This window comes from Patiria miniata, unplaced genomic scaffold, assembly GCF_015706575.1.
Source record: "Patiria miniata isolate m_02_andy unplaced genomic scaffold, ASM1570657v1 HiC_scaffold_20, whole genome shotgun sequence".
Taxonomy (NCBI): Eukaryota; Metazoa; Echinodermata; class Asteroidea; order Valvatida; family Asterinidae; genus Patiria; species Patiria miniata.
The window spans coordinates 24,448,699-24,471,468 of NW_024037059.1; the positions used below are offsets into that span (position 1 = coordinate 24,448,699).

At 38.9% G+C, this 22,770-nt stretch overlaps 1 protein-coding gene across 1 annotated transcript in view; it reads left to right on the top strand.

The window, feature by feature from the left end:
• Positions 1-1,934: 1,934 nt before the first annotated feature.
• The window catches only part of LOC119728278 (exosome RNA helicase MTR4-like), a 30,033-nt gene continuing 9,197 nt past the window's right edge, over positions 1,935-22,770 (top strand). The window contains exons 1-15 of the mRNA XM_038200451.1: positions 1,935-2,044; positions 8,734-8,835; positions 10,574-10,703; positions 12,742-12,854; positions 13,687-13,861; positions 14,448-14,538; positions 15,001-15,125; positions 16,368-16,466; positions 16,698-16,806; positions 17,805-18,019; positions 18,634-18,846; positions 19,815-19,940; positions 20,616-20,766; positions 21,230-21,402; positions 22,017-22,214. Coding sequence (XP_038056379.1) covers positions 1,938-2,044; positions 8,734-8,835; positions 10,574-10,703; positions 12,742-12,854; positions 13,687-13,861; positions 14,448-14,538; positions 15,001-15,125; positions 16,368-16,466; positions 16,698-16,806; positions 17,805-18,019; positions 18,634-18,846; positions 19,815-19,940; positions 20,616-20,766; positions 21,230-21,402; positions 22,017-22,214 — 2,127 coding nt within the window. The 5' untranslated portion in view covers positions 1,935-1,937. The remainder of the gene's footprint in view (positions 2,045-8,733; positions 8,836-10,573; positions 10,704-12,741; positions 12,855-13,686; positions 13,862-14,447; positions 14,539-15,000; positions 15,126-16,367; positions 16,467-16,697; positions 16,807-17,804; positions 18,020-18,633; positions 18,847-19,814; positions 19,941-20,615; positions 20,767-21,229; positions 21,403-22,016; positions 22,215-22,770) is intronic.

Sequence of the window (22,770 nt, forward strand, 5' to 3'; positions counted from 1 at the left end):
CATCTTGAAAAACGATCCCTCCACAACATGGCAAAATAGCGCCACTTTCGAGCCCAATTGCATCCAAAATGCTCAGAATTGGTAACAAGATTTGGAGACCTTTTCGAAAGATTTTTCCACGACTTTTAGGTCAGCTTTACCAGTGACCAGTATTGACGTTTCGGCATCAATAACTCGGAGGATATTTTTTTCACAGACATAAAGTTTAGAATTTCTTCTTCTGTTATAATTTAACATTTCAATCATACTAGCAGAAGTAAAAAAAACAAATGTAGCACTTTAATGACTGACTAAAGAAAAATTTATGCATAAGCTTTCGTAGCACCAACCACTCCATCAGATGCAATGAAGAAAAAATACTGGTAAAGCTGACCTAAAAGTCGTGGAAAAATCGTTCGAAAAGGTCTTCAAATTCTGAGTATTTTGGATGCAATTGGGCTCGAAAGTGGCGTTATTTTGCCATGTTGTGGAGGGATCGTTTTTCAAGATGGCTACTTTTCCGCTTTGGGGAAAATAGGGGACGTCTTCTTTGGGTGAGAATATCTCAAAAAGTCAATGGTCAACCCATCAAAAAATGAACAGAAAATGAAAGATGACATGTTCATCATCATTTTTCTGTGCAGCTTATATACATGTGAGAGTTCTGAGTATTTTTAAACGAATTTTGAATTATGGGCATTTAGCACTGGTGTCTATGGTAATTTTAATACAAGGTTGCACCCTTAAAATGATTTCTAGCCCATTTTGACCCCACATGCCAAATTCCATGCTTTTAAAACAAAGTGCACGAATTGGGCCAAAAAATGGACCTAAGCAGCCCCACTATAAACACACCCATCGGAGTCTGCTTGGGCATGGCGAGGAGAATCAACAAAAGCCAACCAAAAACAGAAAGATCTGACCAGTCCCGTAATTTGCAAAAAAGCTTAAAAATGAGGCAAAGAAAATCACTGCTGAAGGCTAAAAAGCTGTCAATCATTGAACTGATTACTCTGGGCAGAGGCTTTAACTTTATTCCCACCCTTAGAAACCTTAAAGGTCGACCATCCTTCACTACTTCCCACTCATTCTTCATAATGAGACTTCGTTTAAAATGGGAGGGAGAGTAAGACCGTCTGACTCGCATCCATTCAAACTGCTGATGCTGATAAAAAAATCCTCATTTCCTTCCCCTTTAAATCAATTTTAATTCACGTTGGCAATTTTCTTGTTATTGTCCACAAATTCCCTGATTTTTGCCAGCACGTACCGGTTCTTTTTTGCATAAAACACTTCTCTCTCAGAAAAAGGCAAAACTTGACAAAATTAATCACCGGTGGGCCCCCCTAAAAAAACCATCCCCGTCCTTTAACTGATATGACTTGAAATGTATAGCGTAAAGTGCCTGACACGCTGCTTTCGTTACACACAAACTCGTCTGCTGCACGTGCAGCAAGCTCTCTTAATACTGATAATTATTTCGTGCGTACGAGATAATTATGTCGTGCGCACGAGATATATGTCGTGCGCACGAGATATTATGTCGTGCGCACGAGATAAAAAATAATTTTGGATGTCCCTTTAGGGGCTCCGTACCTTGTCACAAACAAATGCAATCTTTTTGCGTACATTTTCCCGTAGGGACCGAGCTGGTTACGGACCGAGTTGGTTACGGACCGAGTTGGTCACGGACCGAGTTGGTCACGGACCGAGTCGGTCACGGACCGAGTCGGTTAATACGGACCGAGTTGACTCGGACCGAGTTGGTCACGGACCGAGTTGACCTGAAAGCAGCCTAGGCATCGTAAAGACAAGTATACTGGTTTCCTGCCTCATATAGCTCATGGCACACGGGGCGGCCCTCTCGTACGTATCGTGACACCAGTTAAAAATCTCGCCAATATTTTACACACGTGTGCAATCGGCTCGACAGTTTTTACTTAGTAAAATTTTTAGTCATGGCAGATGCGTTCGGAGGGGATCTTTTTGCTGTTTTCGAGGAACGTGATGACCAAAGCACAAAAAAACGGAAACACAACCCAGCATCTAATGATCCTGAATCGAGGTAAAAACATAATTAAGGCGGTTGCGGTATTTTAAGATAACTTTTAATAGTTGTACAGTAGGCCCCTACCTGTCGTGCCTGTGTAATGCGTTGCACTAATTTCATGAGAAAGAATAGCCATACTTTAATGGCAGTGTATATTTTGCCGGAGACGGCAAACCTTTAGTAAACGTTAGTTTGCCGGATATGCACTGAACATGCGCAGTTACTGTTTTTTTGTACTTGAAACATTTTCCGGTGACAAGTTTTAGTCTGGCTCCATGCCAAAATTATCATTGTTACTTCATGTACTTCGTATTCACAAGATGGGATTCAGACCATTTTATAATTTCGGACTTTATTTCCCTTTTAAAAAAATCCTCCAGAGCCACAAATCTGAAAAAGAAAATGTAATACTCTGCAAAAAATGTTTCAGACATGTTAAAATAATAAAAGAAGAATATTCTTATTTATTTGGGGATGAGAAAAAAAAACTTAAAAATGTGGTGCGGTCGGAATCGAACGCGAGTCATCCCGCTTACTGGAGCCTTTGCTTAACCATTACACCAAACGTGCTACACAACTTTTGGTGGGAATTTAATACATCTTATAATTCAGCCCTATTTTAAAGAGTACAGCGCCCTCTGTTGCTATGGATTGCCGCCGGCAAACCTTTAGTAATCGTTAGTTTACCGTCATTACCTCCGGCAAAATATCCACTATCTACTTGAATACAAAAGTACAGTCGTTTTCCCGGTATTTGGTAATCCTTATCTTTAGGACACCTCTATTTTTACGAGTTCTGTTCAAAACTGATTTTGCAGATGACTGTCCAGTACCAAAGTGGGAGCAACTATAGAATGCAGGGCCACGCCGGAAAAGGTTTTTTTTTGTAGTTGGATGTGCCCCAAAGTGACTTTTGCAGGCTAAAGCAGTCTCTGTTCTTCAGATAAACTCATGTTAGTTGTAATTTGTAATTTAAATCAAAGAAAATGTGACTTTCCTACCTTTTTTGCAGTTCGCCATCTTCCTTTTTTATTATATTTTCTGTTCAGTCATCATCGTCTTTTACCCCTCATAAAGCCCTGCCCTCTTTCCACAAAATTAAACGTGCTGATATTCAAGAAGGTGTCATTGCCAACTGTTCAAATGTGTCAAGAAATATCAGAAAGAATGTCACTGTTGAGTGTCATTTTAAGTCGGCTGTTTTGGTGAGTCTTTATACAGGAACGGGGTCCTAAAGATAACGCAGTGGCTATTGTTACGGCAGCCGTAACGCATTTCCCATTTTCTATCATTACGGTAGACTGCAACTTTTATAAAAACATGACAAGAAAATATAAAATTAGAAGGAAAAAAGTGCATTTGAACTTTATGAAATTCGGACTTTATTTCCCTTTTAAAAAAAATCCTCCAAAGCCTCAGGTTAGAAAAGGAAAAAATTCGAGTGCAAAACTGAGTTTTGAACCCGCAACCTCGCGGTGCAAAATCCTACCCTCTATCGACTGAGCTATCGCACTGGTCGCTAAAACGCGTGGAAACAAATAATTATATACCTGCGTGCGTATAAAAAAAGTATCGTAGAGGGCGCTAAACAACGACTGCTGTAACAATAGCCACTTCGTAAAGGTAAGGATTACTGTTTTCCTTGTTCCGGATAGCAAACTTTCAGGCTGCAGCTGCTTTTGGCTCAACTGCTCCACGAATTCAAGTGACATTGGTTAAAAAGTTTACCTTGAGTGATGCAGATACTACAAAATAATTTTCTAAATTTAAGCTCTTTTTATTTTGACTTTACGACGTCAAAACTACTGATGCCACTTTTCCTTGTTCCGGATTGGTTCAATCAGTTCCGAATCGATCAAAAACTGCTTCACGCGAAAAAAAAAAAAATCACTCGAGAAAATCAATTTTTCAGCCAGAACCATGACAACTGTGACCCACTACCAACTTGGACCCACTACCAACTCGGACCCACTACCAACTCGGACCCACTACCAACTCGGACCCACTACCAACTCGGACCCACTACCAACTCGGACCCACTACCAACTCGGACCCACTACCAACTCGGACCCACTACCAACCCTCTTTATTAAAGCGATAGAAAATTAGTCCCCCCTTTTTCAGACGTCCATTTTTTATGTAATTTCTTGTTGGAATTTAGATACGCTAATATGCAAAAATGAACATGGAAATTACACTATATACATGAGAGAATATAGATGTCTGAAAAAGGGGAGACTAATTTTCTATCGCTTTAGGCCAAATAAAAAAAAAAAAGTTTAGCTTCCCCGCCCACTTGCTTTTTGGAGGCTGCCTCCTTTTTATAAAAAAAGAAGAAAAAAAAGAGCCAAAAACAATTATACATTTTGAAACAGTGACATCATTTTGGCCTCTTTGTCTGTTGCATCTAGCCCATATAAAGCTGGACTGTCATTTCCTGAGTCAAATGGCAGCGATTTAACAAAAAAAACTGGCGGCCATCTTGAAAAATAACCTGGTCAGGCGGCCATTTTGGAGAAAAAAAAAAGGCCTCTTGCTTCCTTTTTTTTCAAAAATGCAGGACGCTAAACCTGTTTTTAAATTTTTTATTTGGCCTTAAAGAGGGTGAGTGTGCTCCTAAAGCGTAAATAAACTACAAACAAAGTCTAAATGTGAAAATAAAAACTTGATGAAGTTCTACATTTTCGGGTACATGTTCCAAGTGTGGCCTTTATTTATGGAGGTAGTCCAGTAAACTGGCTACATTTATGGGGCTAAGCCCTATATTGATTCAAGTACCTTTATTTGCTTTCATTAAAAGAATTGCAACATCGTTCATGCCATCTTTTCTTAATTTAACAACAATCTGAGATTAATCAACTGTAAACATAACAAAAACACAAATATACATGTAGTTAGACCCTAATAGAAAAATGAAATTGGAACTATGAACACTGAAATATATACAATTCCAAACATATTATTATTAATCTTACACATAATACTGCATACAAAAAATACTATTTAGACAAATTTAAAGTCAATAAATCATTGTTGACTCTTGAGTTGGTCATTGTTGGGTCGGAGTTGGTAATGGGTCTGAGTTGGCATGGATCCGAGTTGGCAGTGGGTCCAAGTTGGCGTGTGTCCGAGTTGGTAGTGGGTCTGAGTTGGTTTGGGTCCAAGTTGACCTGATCCCCGTAAATAAGTGCCACACTTGGAACATGTACCCAAAAATGTAGAACTTTGTCAATTTTTCATTTTTACATTTAGACTTTGTAGTTTATTTACGGCGCTTTAGAAGCATACTCACCCTCTTTATAGCGATAGAAAAGAAGTCCAGCCTTTCTCAGACGTCTAATTTTCGTGTAATTTCCAGGTTCGTTTGCACACATTTGCATAGCTAAATTCCAACATCGAAAAGATCACACGCTTGCTTGATCATTTCTGCTGTCAGTCACGTAGACTTGAGTCAAGGGCGCACGTGGTAACCCGGACTTTATGAACTTTTTATGCCCCGCGGCGAAGCCGAAGGGGCATACTGTTTCCGCCTTGTCCTTCCGTGGGTGGGTGTGTGGGTGGGTGTGTGGGTGGGTGAGCTTGTCTTACATACGCAGTGTGGACTTCCGAACAAAAGACGTCCACATAATGTAGGTAGCACCGACGTTGTGTGGACTTACCCCACGTCCACACAGTGTTTCCCCATTTCTGGAAAACAGGTTTAGAGGCATTTTTGGGTTAGGTTTATCTGTAGCAGAATGAAGAGAAACACTAAAGGGAATCATAGAAAAAAAATTGGGTTGAAAGAGTTTTCACAGTTTGAGAAAAATGAGTTTTTTCACTGGTTTTTCTTAACTACACGAAAGCAATGGAAAGTCCACACTAGTCATGTGAAACAAGTATGGGTGGGTGTGTGGGTGGGTGTGTGGGTGGGTGGGTGTGTGTGTGTGTCCGGACAAATCTTGTCAGCGCGATAACTTAAGAAATACTTAACATATGAACTTCAAATTTGGTTTGTGGATTGTTCTTGGTAATCCTAAGAAGCCTTTTGCATTTGGGGCCAAAAGGCCAAAGGTCAAGTTCACAGTGGCTAAAACAATAGAAATCTTGTCAGCGCAATAACTTGAGAAATACTTAACATATGAACTTCAAATTTGGTTTGTGGATTGTTCTTGGTAATCCTAAGAAGCCTTTTGCATTTGGGGCCAAAAGGCCAAAGGTCAAGTTCACAGTCGCTAAAACAATAGAAATCTTGTCAGCGCGATAACTTGAGAAATACTTTACATGTGAACTTCAAATTTGGTTTGTGGATTGTTTTTGGCAATCCTAAGAAGCCTTTTGCATTTGGGGCCAAAAGGCCTAAGGTCAAGTTTACAGTGGCTAAAACAATAGAAATCTTGTCAGCGCGATAACTTGAGAAATACTTTACATGTGAACTTCAAATTTGGTTTGTGGATTGTTTTTGGCAATCCTAAGAAGCCTTTTGCATTTGGGGCCAAAAGGCCTAAGGTCAAGTTCACAGTGGCTAAAACAATAGAAATCTTGTCAGCGCGATAACTTGAGAAATACTTTACATGTGAACTTCAAATTTGGTTTGTGGATTGTTCTTGGCAATCCTAAGAAGCCTATTGCATTTGGGGCCAAAAGGTCAAGGGTCAAGTTCACAGTGGCTAAAACAATAGAAATCTTGTCAGCGCGATAACTTGAGAAATACTTAACATATGAACTTCAAATTTGGTTTGTGGATTGTTCTTGGTAATCCTAAGAAGCCTATTGAATTTGGGGCCAAAAGGTCAAGGGTCAAGTTCACAGTGGCTAAAACAATAGAAATCATGTATTTATTCTGAGATTATAGGGATTAGGGATTAATTCATATAAAACCTACAGAAGACACTAATGCTGTCAATGAATGTTCCATGTGACCAAGGTACATGTAAGTTGATGTTAAAAGAGTGGTGTTATGTCATGGGAACTGTCACCGTTGCGGGGCATTTGTGTTTGTAAACACACCTGACTTGTTTATATTAAGTTTTCGCGATTTACCTTAATAAATGCAGTAATTTTTGCGCAGAGTTATTTGCTTTATAATTTCAAGGTTGCCCCAACCCAGCCTTGAAAAATGACGAGTGCATATTTGAAATTTGAAGCATTTACTCCTTTTTATTCATATTAAACGAGGTAAACGATTATTAAATTCTATATTTATTTCTGGTAATGAAACCAAGGATTTCTCAATAGTGCATGCCCCATTTACAGGCACCGTAGCTCGCAAGCCAGAAGAAACCTGTGGAGAGAAGACAATGAGAAGAAATTACAGTTTTAGAGTTGGGAGGAAAACCAGAAGAATAGTCTGGGGAAAACCCACAGAATCTCATCTGGTAGGGACTGAAAACCTAGTCTAGGGGCTAGACGTTGTTATGGTTTGATACGCGATAACCCGCCGCCGCGATAACCCGCTGCCGTGAGAGGGCGTTATCACGACCAACCAATATCACCCACGAACCTGTTGAAACAACGTCCAGGAAAATGGGGGAAATTAGTGCGCAGGTGCTACTTCTGGAGGAAAATGTGATTTCAAAAATCATTGTCACAATTGTCTTCAAACATCACCAGCGATAAAACCTCAATGTAAAAAAGTAAAAAAATTTCAACAAAGTCCTTTTAAAGGCCTGTCTTTTAAAAAAAGTGGATTTTATAAATCATATTGTTTGCCTAACCAGGGTTGTTAATTAATAAAGATATACTGCAATACAGTTGTTGAAACAAGTATTCTGTGTCATTTTCTTTGTTGTTCCAAACAATCGGAATACACAAACTTTTTTTTTGGACGAAACAGGTTTTAGGGTCATTGCGTTTAAATGGTGATATTCTTTGAATGGATTGAGCAATTTCAGTAAATTTTCTTCATCTAAAAGTAGCTTATGAAATTGGCTTTCCAGTCATTATTATTTTTTTGGTGCTGCATATTTTTTTAAATATGAAATATATTTTTTGGGGTTTCAGTTCCGCTTTCTTTGACTCACCCTGTACAACCAGTTTTTCTTTATAACCGATTACATGTGATTGTCTTTTCTTGAACACTAGTTCAATGCTACTTGTCAAGTGCTGCACTTAATAAATATGGAATACAGCTTTTGCTTTAGGCTGTATTTGCACGACACAATTTTGATATTCTGACAAGAAGTCGTTACACCACAAATTACGAATACATACATTTTATATCAGTGTCGCTGGATAATGAATACATGCTATTTAGTGTTGGACTCTGTAAGAGAACATACATGTACACTCACAATGAACGGTAAATTTAGTTTGAAAGGAACATGACAAATCAGGAGTGAACTTCTGTACATGTACAAATGTATTTAATGAACGGCAGCTTTGTGACAATTGAAGAGACAAATTTCATGCAAAGAAGAAATCAGTAAATTGCACGCTTGGGTAAGTGAACCTAATGTGGAATATCGGGTTGCATGGTGGCCGTTTAAAAAATGAGAAGTTTTACATCTTTTTGTACACACGTGTATGGCCAAGGTAAAGGGGATAGTTTAGTTGCTTGGCCTTTGTTTGGGACTACATGTACGTTCACACAAGCATTGGTTTATTGTGGAAGAATTAATCAATGCTGTGTAAAACCCAAAACTTCTACCTCGGTGACATCAGTCTATTCTTACTAGTACACAGTGACAACATGAAAGTATGATGGTTATTTTTGTTTTGTTCAGCACTTCAGATAGTTCTAAGCACCCTCGAGGAGATGATCATGAGGTGCCAGAGTACACAACAGGAAAGAAGCCCAAACTTGCCCTCACAGCAGATGAACTCAAGTAAGTCAATACAAACTCCAGCTCCACTCAGTCATTTCTTGCACACTATATTTACCAAGACTTGCTGGCATAAATTCAGTGTACCAGTAGGTTAACAAGATGCTGAAGATTTAAGTTGGAGAATGTGAACCAATGTAAATGCTTGCTTAAGAAAAATTGTTTGGAAAAACACCTATGCGCTTTGTACTTTTAGCATGTTTAGACTTAAAGCCAGTCCATCATTTGCAGCTATCCAAAAAGTAACTGGCCTAATTATTGTTGAAAAGCAAACTTGGTTGAAAGATAGTAAGGGGCTAAACTCGCTGTGAAATTATTCTTTCTGGCAAGCTGTCATTTTGAAGAAATCAAGGAAAGAAGGCCTTTCAACGGTGCTTCTTAAGAAGCACCGTAGGAAATTCAAATTAGTCGTTCGTTTTGTTATTCGGCAAGCGGGCGCAAGCATTGGCACGACGCACACGTGTGCGCGATTGCTATCATTCGTCTGATCAGTGCGCGACATTGCATAGCTGCAATCGGCTAGTGAGAACGTGTCTCAGACGCTGGCTTCAGGCCCAATTCAAAACATGATTCAGCAACTTTTGATTTGAAATCGAGATCCTAGAATGTTGTTTTTCTAAAAAAATGCAGCTGAAGCTAAGCTGAAACTTCATCAGATTGGTAGTTCAGCATCTTTCTTCAGGTATTGAGCACTTTTGTTGCTTCAAACGAACAAAATGCACAAATTACAAATGATGGACTATACCTTTAAACTGACAATGTTGTCATGGTTGTCAAACAAAGTTAGTTTTCCTGTGAGATTTAGAGGCCCAAAACTGTCGCTTGTATGTGTTGGTTGTTCATTTCTTCAATGAAAATCAGTGATCCTATATTACTATACCTCATACATATTCATGATCGAGAGCCGAATTCTCACTGGTCCATTCACCATCACGTGCCAGATGCTATTTTTGCAGTTTACCAAGCGCGCGTACAAGTATTCACGCACAGGGTATTCACGCACATGCATGTAGGCTGTTGCACAGGTTACCTGTGCGACAGTCTACTACGCATGTGCTTTACAAAGCAATCGTGGAACTGTTGCACGGGTGTAGTACTCTACACACGCACGAACATCACCCTAAAGTTACTCAATGATGCCAAACTGGAGAATATTGTGAACAATAAAGATGCCTCCTCTACTGAAAAAAAAAGTTGTGTACAATGCAGTATAAACTCGTAGAAGTTAATGTATTGCAAACAAACTAAAATTGTCTGAGGTGGAACAATAATATTCTTCTGGTGAGCTGGACAAGTTTCTCCGAAGATTTTATGCCCGCGAGGTGCATACTGCAAAGGGAAAATTCGGCAACTGAATATGTATGAGGTATAGTAAACAAATATAACATGGTTTATTTTGGGTGGATTCGCCTCAGGAACCTTGTCAACTTCCAAGTTTGTCAACTTCCAATACCGAAGGGAGCTCATATCAACTATGCACCCTCAAACCATGTTATATTTGTAAATTACTTCATTCATTGTGGGTAGCAATGCATCACTTACTTGTTGCACTACCAGGTTGTAAAAAAGATGCCTCGTGCTTCAACTATGTGTCCATAGTTCATTTTTAAATTTGATTTGTAATGTGTTGTCTAGTATATTCAGTACTTTAATTAAAGCAATTTTTTATAAGGACCCACTTGCAATAAGCCCTATGACATGAAATGAAGTGACCTGTTTTCTTTATCGCCATGAATGTTAGTCTTGCAGAAATCCTACCACAGGTGAAGTCTCAGACAGTAGAATCCATTGAAGGTTGTACCCATGAGGTGGCAATACCACATGATGAGGAGTATGTACCACTCAAACCCTCAGGGAATAAAGCAGCCAAGGTAAGAGTGGCAGTCAGGGTGCTAGACAGACTACTTAGAAGACATTACTGAGGGTGGTACCTAAATAGCATGTGAGCAATTCCACACTAATGGGCCCAAAAGTGTGACATTTGAGAAGACCTTTAAGTTTTGATGATAAAAGTACGATCTTGGTCTCTTAGTTTTTGCTGTAAACATTGCAAGCTTCGAACAAATGAACCTCACCTGCAATATAGTGGATATTGTTTTAAAAAGTGTTATGTACGTAACGAAGGACAGACATTTTAGATAAAGTCACAAAGTAAGCATAAAATTTCATGATCCCCTAATGTTGACTTATTTAAGAAGATGTACCCTGGAGGAATGCTGTCAGTCAAAACCTAGAAAACTTGGAGTCAATGTGAAGAATTATTTGATATTATATAATCACGATTCATACGTACGAACAGACTGGACATTTATCACAAAAAGTTTGTCCCTGTTCGTTCGTAACCCTAATCACATAACTTTGAAGCCAGTGTGAAAACTGTTATATTTTGGTTCAATAACAATGTAAAATGGCTTAATAATGTCACTGGAAGTGCCTATTAGAAATTGAATTTGTCCTAAGCACCCTTTTCATTGCAGTGTGTCTGTCCATGTTACATACATATCACACAGAGAAGATGCCTATTATGTTCTCCCCCCAAAAAGATGACATCTTTTGTCTTGTCTTGTCCTAGTCACTTTCAACCTAGCAAGGTATAGGAAAAAACAGAAGAAAATACTAGCTCATCTTTTACCCTCAATATGCAACATCCATAAACTCATCTAATTGGCCCATTAGTGTGGAAGTGCCCACATATATGTACCTGTAACTGTCCGTACTGCTTCTGGCAGTAGACATTCGTCATTGGGAGCATGGTGCATGGTGCCACTGCAGTAATGTCTTTGAAAATACACTTCTTGGATTAGTGTGTGGACTCAATGCATGAAAAGAACATGGCTGTTCAATACCACTCATGAGACCTCCCGTGTGCTGGTTGGAATGCATGTTACATACATATCAGATACCTCGGCTGCGACATCTGTTCCGAAGGTCACTCTTCTCCCGACATTCGCCGATGGCTAGGGCTCGCCTCTTCAACCTTTGGCCAGTTAGATCGTGTGTGGCGGAACAAGCGCCTCAACCTCAAAACCAAGTTGAGGGTGTACACAACATGCGTTCTCCCCGTCCTACTCTACGGGTCAGAAACCTGGACACTACTGGTAGAAGATGGACGTAGGCTTCAAGCATTTAATACCAGATGCCAACGGCGGATACTCGGTGTCCAATGGTTAGACTTCGTCTCCAACGAATCAAATTTTGGAAACCACTGGTCTCGAGGACATCCGTGTGACCATCTCGCGGACGACGCCACTCCCTCTTCGGCCATATCCGTCGACTCCCAGAAGACACCCCAGCTCATGCCGCCCTCAAGCTGTGCGTCGATGTTCGAGGGGGACTCCCTCCTGGCCCTGCCTGGAAGAGACCCAGAGGACGACCACGCAACACCTGGATGCGCCAGCTAGAAGCGGACCACGACTCACCGGCACAACAGCTGTGGCAGTCTGACGGACCACAGAGAATGATGAATGCATATAGTGCAAATAATTGTATTCTGAATGTGCACAAAGTCTTGGTGTCTTTGCTTGAGTGCTGGGCATATGGCAACAATTTGTTCTTGAGTGCCACCTATGAAACTCCTTGTATTTTGATGGGGGGGGGGATACTTATGCACGATGTTCATAAGGTCTTACAATTACCCTTACACATTAGGCAGTATGGCTGCAGCTTCTTTTCGTTGTACATAAATAGGGAATATGCGTGTAAAGAGGACTGTTGAATTTTGAATGAAATTGTCAATTGTTAGGACACATAACATAAAAGAAATATCAGTCATTTATTTGAGAAAAACGTGCTTTCATCTGGCCAATAATATCATATTCATAAGATTTCATGCAGTTTCGGTTGGGCAATTCTATTTGTAAACATACACATGTATGTGTGAAGTGAATGTATTCTTCCTTCATGTTGTAGGAGTATCCATTTATCCTGGATCCCTTCCAGAAAGAAGCGCTGAAATGTCTTGAGAATACCCAGTCAGTCTTGGTATCTGCTCACACATCTGCAGGGAAGACTGTGGTGGCTGAGTAAGTACTTATCATGGGTAATAAACAAGTATTTAATAATCTCAAGGATAAGATAAAATAAGATTTCAACAACAGTTGCAGAATTAGAATGTGAATTAGAAGCGAATGTGACATAAAAAAACATTTGCTGCTTTAGTTAAAATGTGTTCAAGTTTTGCGAATACATGTAGTGACGTCACAAATTCGCATACGCGTTTGCTTTCGCGCTGAGTTTTTGTTTGGCCTTGAGGCACAGTAAATTCAGAAAGAGTGTGATTAGTCCCAAACTTACACGACTCTGAAAAAAAGGCTTGCAAACAATGTCACTTGCAATACTGTATTATCACCACAGCAACCAGCAATGCATAATGGACAATGTGCTAGTAAGCAAGCAACGGTTTCCCTCTTGACATGTTTTCGCTGCCATTGATTCATTACTACAAATGCTATTATTATTACTAGTCAAGCAGTTGAATCCTGTTTATGCATAAACAAGACAACCTTTGCGACATAATCGTCTGGTTTTGAAAATGATTTCCTACATAGAATCCATTATATACATGTATTTTATGTTTGGTGAACCGTGCATGGCAAATATCATTTTGCTGTCTGTAAGATTGACACAAATGAATGTTTGCTTTGAGTTAGACCATTTTATATGAGTAGAGGGACGAAAAAGTCCAGTGGGACCATTGGTTTAGAATAAACAAGTTTAATATTGAACACTGTTGTGTTTTATGTTTCACCATTTAATCGCAGGATTGTAGTCAGGTTAACACTTGGTGTGTTCTACTTTGTTGTTATTTAAACAGTGAGGTAGCTTAGCCATGTATTCTTTTGTATTGCCATACAGGTATGCCATTGCAATGTCACTGCGTGACAAACAACGTGTTATCTACACCACCCCAATCAAGGCACTCAGCAATCAGAAATATCGTGAGATGTATGAGGAATTCCAAGATGTAGGATTGATGACGGGTGATGTGACCATCAATCCTACAGCAAGCTGTCTCATCATGACTACCGAGGTCAGCTAATTCAATACTAGACACAGATACCTTTCATGTTGAAGGATGCCATAATCCAAAACTTACATCTGTCAAGCCTTTCAGTACTTGGAATCATGCCTCTTTGTTCAAATTCCTATCCATAGACCTTATGCCGTAAGGTGAAGATTGAGGGCAATGAATTTGTATTGCTAGGTCAGGCATGAGAAAACTTTTGCATTCATTGTTAATTAAATGCAATAACAAAATACCTCCCTGGATTTTGTTAAGACTGGCATGGTATCTGTTTCACAGATTTGTTATGTATCACACTCACACTACATTTTTACATCACCGTTATACTATAAAGTACAAAAGGTGTGTGTGTTCACGCGTTGTTCACGAGTAGATTGCGCGCAGTGCGAGTAACTTGACTGCAAAGCCGGCAAAAGACCCTGCGTAGCGTGCGAGAAGAAGCCTTATTTATATTATTGTTGGACAGGGAGAGATAATGGTGATAAATTGGCATAGTAGGTCACAGTAGATTGAACAGCTACTGTGACCTCCTGTATTAAAGTTTAATATCATTTTGTATGACAGTTTATTTCAATATTTCTCTTTCTTAAAGATTTTACGGAGCATGCTGTATCGTGGCTCGGAGATTATGAAAGAAGTTGCATGGGTTATATTTGATGAAATACACTACATGCGAGACAAAAGTAAGTGCATCATTGGTCAATCTATTGGACCCATTACAATCAAGGAGGTCCTTTATGACAGAAAAATGACAGAAATGCGAAATTCAATCAAAGGTTGTGTTAAATATTTAAATGTGTTTACGGATCCAGAAAACTCTAGAACACATTACCAAGCATTCAAGCCTGCTATTGGGAGTTTCCCTAATTGGTTATTGTCTTTGTTCATGAGGTACTATTCAGAAGCAACTGGGCTGGATAGCTCAGTAGGGACAACACTGATAAAGTGATCTAGAGATTTCAAGCACAAAAACCTTGTTGGTACTCGAGACCTCGCAACTTAGAGTGACCATATCTCCAGTGTTGTCTGGTCAAGAGTTGATGTTGTGTCCCTTTGAAAACATCTTTTCCATTTTGACAAGTCCAATCTTTTAATTTTGTGTAGATGACCACAAAAAATATATATTTTTAAAATGTTGTATCCAGACAGAGGTGTAGTGTGGGAAGAGACTATCATTCTTCTACCGGACAATGTTCACTATGTGTTCCTATCAGCCACAATACCCAACGCTAGACAGTTTGCAGAATGGATCTGTCACCTACATAAACAGGTCAGTTAATACAGAAACATCACAAATACAGTAGTGTTCCATCCATTGGCAGAAATGTTCAGAAGTTTTACACTTAGGGGTCTCACCATAGAGCTATATTAAATTACTAGAGTGCTGACTCATGTAAGTGATGCCTGCTGGGCGCATCCATGTTTGTACGGCTATCTGCATATCTGCGTTTGTATTCTATACAGGTGTGTTATTGAAGCCAATACGCCCAAAACCGAAACGCACGATCAGCAAATGAGCGTGTCATTTTGCTCTACGCGAACAGCGGAATGTGTGCACGTATCCACTGGAGATGGTTACTGTCACGTGTTTTTTAAAACCGTAATGACACGCTTAAGGTGTTTGCGTACGTTCTACTTGCATGTTGCATTTAGAGTACACTTTCACTTTCAAAATTCCATCCATCTAATTTTATTATGTTCTACAAACACGCACATGAATTCAAAATGTCTGTGCCCAGGACGGCTTCAAAGCATCTTCGCGCGCAAGAATGAGACCCATATAGCTCTAGGTCTCACCCAGTTTAGTTTTATGATATGTTTGGAAGTATTTCTCAACCAAAAAAAGCCATTTGATTTGGAAGTGCCACTGACTACTTGTCTATCCACCATCTTGAATAGGTACTTATTAGGTACATATCTCAATTCAGTTTGAATTGAGCTATAAACGTTTATTTACACATTGACATCTTAAGTGACAGTACATAGCAGTTAAATTCACAAAAGTATTTCACATAAAAATTATTGAAATATACAAGAGCTCAAGAATTTAATTAAATTCACCAAGGGGAATGAACACATAACGACGCTAACCCAAAGATAAGATGTAAACCACATTTCTTTATTGTGCAATAATTTGACTGGTCATTGCAAATGGCTTTTAGGATTTCCTTATCCCTCGGGGAAATGTACAGTTTATCTTAAACAAGACATGAATGTCTGAATGAATATTTGTAAATACAAATTTATGCTGATTAGTTCAAAGGTAGTCACATTTTAGTTGACCTTTGCTAACCAATCTACATCTGTGGTTGTTTGATGCTGAATTTTACCCACGTAAAATGTTCAACTAGATAATTTATTGTATGTGTATCACATTTGTCATTGTATCACAAGAAATATAATGGGGTAACATTGTGTAGGTGCTATGCGTCCTCAGGGGTTAGAAACGCCATCAAGTTGATTTGTTGGAGTGATGTATAATACAAGCATTTCTTGTCTTGATTTCTTGCAGCCTTGCCATGTAGTGTACACTGAGTACCGACCTGTTCCTTTACAGCATTATATCTTCCCAGCTGGTGGGGACGGACTACATCTTGTAGTGGATGAAAAAGTCAGTAGCAATTCCATCTTCAGTTTATGCCTAGAGTTCTGTGTACTGAATTTGAAATGAAGATGAGTGAACAGGAGGAAACATAAGATATATCTAATTGCTTTCTGAATTTATAAAAATGTTTTGTATGGACTCTGAATTTTCTATTTTATTTGATCTACACCAGAGTTCTTACATGTTTGAAAGGGGAATATTAAAAGAAATGTATATTGACTTTGTTTGAATACACAGGGAGAGTTTCGTCAGGATAACTTTGGGGCGGCAATGTCTGTCTTGAGGGATTCTGGTGATGCAGCTAAGGGAGACTCGATGAACAGAGGAAGAAAAGGAGGAACTAAAGGTAGCATGCTTCTTGCTATTGGAAAGACCCAGGCTTATTGTGTATGTGTTGAACTGTTATACCTATGACATTAGCTCTTTGCTCAAATATATGTATGTCATTGCCTGCTGAATGATGAACAAACGAAATGTTAGTTGAGTTACTTGTAGTTGAGGGCATATAACTGTCCTTTCCATCAAGCACTCAAACACAGTTCTTTTCCTGTCATTCATGTGTTTGGAGTTACTTTGATATACTTGATTGTAAGAATTAGACCATTGCACCCTTGACAGTCCCTGTATGGATCCTGTAGACAGTACTCTAGTAAAATGACATTGCATGATAAACACAAAATAATTGTTGTACAATTTTGTCTGTTGACAAAGTTTGGCATATGTTTATGATTTTTGTAATCATAGTAGTGGGAGAAGTAACTAAGGAGGAATTTTGAAATGACAGTTTAAATCTTGTACTCGAGTGGCTGCTGAATTTCCAAACTAAATGTTGACTTTGTTGGTTTGAACTAGGAGCAAAAACACAAACTACATGTACTTTATCATCTTACACACACACATTTGTTTACATTATTTGCTATATTCTGCTAACGCTTAGCTCACATAATTTGAAAGCATTTAAAGAAGTGAATAGCAGTGTTGACGCTGAGCTTTGACTGTGTTGGTGTGTTGGTATGCAGTGTACAAGTGCTATGTTACATCATGAAGGAGGAGTAGGCCAGTTATGAGCGATTTTTTTTAAATTAAATGTATATATAATATGTGGTACTTAGCTGGAGGTTGCTGACACTACTCTTGCACTGTTCCACATGATACAGTAACCTCTGAGGAGTACTGAAAGTGTTATAACAAAAACTCAGTATACTGGCCATTTTTTCAAATTCAGCTGACAAATGACACACTCACTGTTTTGTGAATGGAATATGTTTAAACCCCTTTTAATTAATTGATCCTTGTATAAAATGTAGCTATCAATTATATTGGATTCCTTTCATGTTCCTGCAGGTCCCTCCAATATCTTCAAGATAGTCAAGATGATCATGGAGCGCATGTTTCAGCCTGTGATCGTCTTCAGCTTCAGTAAGAAGGAATGTGAGGCTTATGCCTTGCAGATGTCTAAACTAGACTTCAACAGCTCACCTGAAGAGAAAGCCATGGTGACTGAAGTCTTCAATAATGCGATTGATTGCCTGTCAGATGATGATAAGAAATTACCACAGGTAAGGGTTTATTGAAAGTAACTTAAATGGCAAAACTTAGATTTCTGTGAAGATTAATTGCTTGAAATTGATAACAACAACATTGGACTACTACATTTTGAATATTCATGTATGCTTACAAATCAGTATAGAACAATCTTAAGCTGTGTCCGAATTACTTGGCTACAGCTTGAGATTATACAGGGGTCTATGAGAAATGACTGCAGTCGCTACCATAGACACCTGTATAATTTAAGCCGTAGCCAAGTAATTCGGACACGGACTTACATCAGCATGTCACAAAGTAGGCCCCATATGTCTAAAATGATACTCGTTTACTGGCCCATATTCCATGGCAAAGTGAAGCAAATATTGGCAATTTGCATGCTCCGTGTTCATGGGTTTTCAAAAACTGTTATGTTTGAAAAGTCTTCTCTCATTTTGCTAAAAATAAGTCTTTACAGATATTTAATTTCTGTTTAAAAGTTATAGGCCTATAACATTTTGAGGTTTTTCTTTTGTCATTGGAAATAATAAGTCAATGATCCTGTGGGCCATAAGAACATGGAACTTCTTTTTGATAAGTTTGTAGTGTTACAATGATCTGTATTGTAATGCCTCATCTTTATTTCCAGGTGGAGAATGTTCTTCCCCTATTGAAGCGAGGTATTGGCATCCATCATTCAGGCCTTCTGCCAATCCTCAAGGAGACCATTGAGATTCTCTTCTCAGAGGGTTTGATCAAGGCATTGTTTGCTACAGAGACCTTTGCTATGGGACTCAATATGCCTGCCCGCACTGTGGTATTCACCAACGCACGCAAGTTTGATGGCAAGGATTTCAGATGGGTACAAGAAATTGCTCTTATGTTGGCTTGGGCTTTTCTAGGCCTGAGCATTTGCGAATAATTTAGTATTTGATATTCCAACTAGGACTTAATAGAATATTCAAGTATTTGATTTTGAAACGCACTGATCAAGTTAAACATGACGCCAATCAGGATTTGTGTGCACCTCCAATTGTTGAAAATTCACAAAGGGCTTATTTAAATAATAATGATGGACTACAACACTGACCAGCAGTGGCAGACTGAACAACAAACATGGGCTTGTGTACATATAAGTGAGATTCATTAAACTACAGTTGCCTTTTATTTCTGGTGAAATTTCATCACTATCACAGAGAGAAAAAAATGTTTCAAATCATGTTCAGGTTCTTCTGAACATTTAACAGATTATAAAAGCCCATTTGTAGTTTCTAACCATTTTGAATAAGCCTCTGTACTGATGACGTCACACTTTGTTTACATGTGCACTTTCCTATGGAGCCAGTGGGGGCCCACGGTCCACTGAGCACCATAGGAAAGCACACGCATAAACAAAGTGTGACGTCATTAGTACAGAGGCTTATTCTCCTGATAACGAACAGAGCACACTGTTTGAAACAACTGGCTCTTCTCAGAACCAAACAACTCAAAAAGAGATGTTATTCACATGGTGTTTTGCAAACCTTCCATTCATTATTTTTTTATTGTATTAAATATTGTACTTTTTAGTGTAGCAATTAGTATTTTGGGTAGGTGTCCCTCTTACCAGAGAGAACACTGTTTCATTAATAGTTCCCCTGAAAAAAGGGACAAAATTAGATAAATCTATTAAACTGTTGCCTTAAAATGGAGCTGATCTCACAAAATTCTATTAAACTGAAGAATAAACTGAATTCAAGGGTTAAGGACCAGAGACTTTGCTTGTCATGTTACCTACAGGGTCTTGTACTATGTTAACATTTCTGGGTTTTATCAAATTGTTTTTGCCAGATTTCATCCGGGGAGTATATTCAGATGAGTGGCCGAGCTGGCAGACGAGGCTTAGATGACAAAGGTATCGTCATCTTGATGATTGATGAGAAGATGAGTCCTGGAGTAGGCAAGAACATCCTGCAGGTAAGACCAGGATTCAAATCTCCTCCTTCAACAACATACTTTCAAAGGAATTTTACAAGCTGCTGTTCATAATGGGAATGCTAATAATAATAATAATAACTGAGTCTTATAGCGCACATATCTACCAACAATAAGGTACTCAAGGCGCTGGAAATTATTGCTATTATTAAAGAAAGGTAAATAAAGTATATGAGAAATAAGAGACCCATTATGTAGCACCTTATAAGGGTTGACAAGGTGCTGCGGCGCATATTACAGCCACTGCCAGAAACACCGGGGCAAACCCCTTCTGTTAGCGATAAGTGTTACTGGGTTCTTTAACGTGCATTACACAACACACGGGACCTACGGCTTTACGTCCCATCCGAAGGACGAAGCAATAATGGTAAAGTGCCTTGCTCAAGAGCACAAGGACCATGTTCCCACAGTCGGGATTCGAACTCATGTACCCGTGGCACACAAGTCGAACACCATAATCATAGGACCAAAGCACCCCACGTGCTAAGATGTGTAGCTATGATTACAGAAGCACCGATGGTACATATTCACTGCTAGTGGTTCATTGTAAGCCACAGTAATATCTATCCTGAGAAAAAGACTTGGAAGAACCAGCAAATGTGGGAGGCTATATGACAAGGATGAAATACAATTCCATTTTCTTGTTTGTCTATGTAGGGCCAGCCAGATGCACTCAACAGTGCCTTTCATTTGACATACAACATGGTTCTCAACCTACTGCGAGTGGAGGGTATCAACCCTGAATACATGCTGGAGAGATCATTCTATCAGTTCCAGAACTACTCTGTCATCCCAGAACTCTTTGAAAGTAAGTTTGTTGTAATTATGACTTGTAGGTAAAAAACAAAATTGCAACCCAGATTGGATGGCACTTATGTATTTGTTACAGGGCTTTGCTGAGAGTCTTTCTTCTTTTTTCCCAAAACATAATGGACGTTAGATACAAAGTCGAAGTGAAAAAACATACATAATGCAATGGAAACAAGACACATAATCCTGTAAATATCTGGAATACGAATTATCTACCTCATAATCTTTTGGTCATACCATATTTTGCGACTGCTAATGTTCAAAGGGTGATTTACTTCATATATAGTCCCAGTATACATACCTGGTTTGTTGTCTGTTTTGGCAGGCTCTTGAAGCATTTCTTTGTAAACGTGATGACTTGAAGGTGCACTCATTGGTTTAACATGCTCTATTACTCAAGTGTCTTTTTTACATGGATTACACTGTTTATATTTTCATCTGGTGTTTTTTTTCAACTGCAGAATTGAAGAGATTGGAGGATGAGTACAACCAGATGGAGATTCCTCAAGAAGAGAGTGTGGAGGCATACTATAAGATAAGACAACAACTCAACAAGTTGGGTCAAGAGATCAAGGCATTCATTACCAAGCCTAAGTACGCCTTGCCATTCCTGCAACCTGGACGGCTGGTCAAGGTCAGAAATACAGGCTCATTCATGTCCCTAAAGTATTGAAACATGGCAGCTGAGACAGTGGACTCACTTCACCCTTATGTGGTCTGCAACAAATTACAGTATTTTGGACATATTGAGAATCATAAATGTGTACAATATTGATCAATAGAAACAAATCGTCCTCAAACATGGTTTTAATATTAAATGGAAGGGGGTTGTATCTCCATTTTGAGCCCTGGCAATAAGATTCTGGTTTTGACAGAATACAACATAAATACCAAATAATGTCAAAACCCAGCCTCATGCTTCATATACCATGTTCAATTTCTGATTATTAAAAGATTTTGAACATATGTGCTGAGTCACGCATGTGTTATATGCAACGTTACATGTGCTTACAATTGCCCAATCAGAATCATGTACTTTGCCACACAATTTAATATCAGTAGACCAATCAGAAGGTCTAAATCTCGCTTTAAGTACTTCAGAAATGTTCATGAAAATGTGACAATCCTGATATCTTTTTATGCTATTTGACGGGATAGTCAACCATTAACCAACCTGTGTTAGTCAATCAAATTTGCTGTTGTATTTCTTGTCTTAGTGTCTTTGTACTGTCCTTTACATCCCCTCAGGTCAAGAATGAAGATGATGACTTTGGATGGGGTGTAGTCATTAACTTCAGGAAGAAGGCAAACCAAAAGATGAACACGCCAAGGGATGACCCGCTCTACATTGCAGAAATCCTGCTGAATTGTTCCAAAGAGAGCATTAAGAATGCTGTGACTGAATCTGCCAAGCCCCCAAAGACAGGAGAAAAAGGAGAAATGGCTGTAAGTCGTAAGCTTGAAATCAAGTCTTGATTTGATTATTTGAAATACTCTGCTTACATTCATCTAAAACTCCAGAGTCCTCCGAAATCAACCACGCAGTGATAAGGGTTAACCTACACGTGGTTCTTTAACAGTGCTTAAAGCCAAGACTCTTTGCAGTATTTTGATGGAATGTAGATTACGTAGTCTGCAAACCATTGCTAAACGGTGGGTTTCAAATCCCAAGTTATTGTTTTCTTATCAGCTAAGCTACAAAGATTGTGTAGTGACTTTTTGAATAATGGTTCAGGAAGGTAGAGTGCTAAAATAGCTGAGGTAAATGTCTCGGGCAAATGTCAAGGTTTTCAAGTTAATAGCAATAGTGTGATGTTTTAAATGTGAATTTGAAATCAAACAAATCTATTATTTAATTGTCGTCTTTCATTGCCTGTGACATACTTCCCTAAATCGTTTGATTCCCTGTCCTTAATAAATCAACTGCATGCCTTTGTATATATTTTTGTCATTCTCTTTCCCCCTACGTTTTCTTTTTGTAGTTTTCTTTGGCTTAACATGC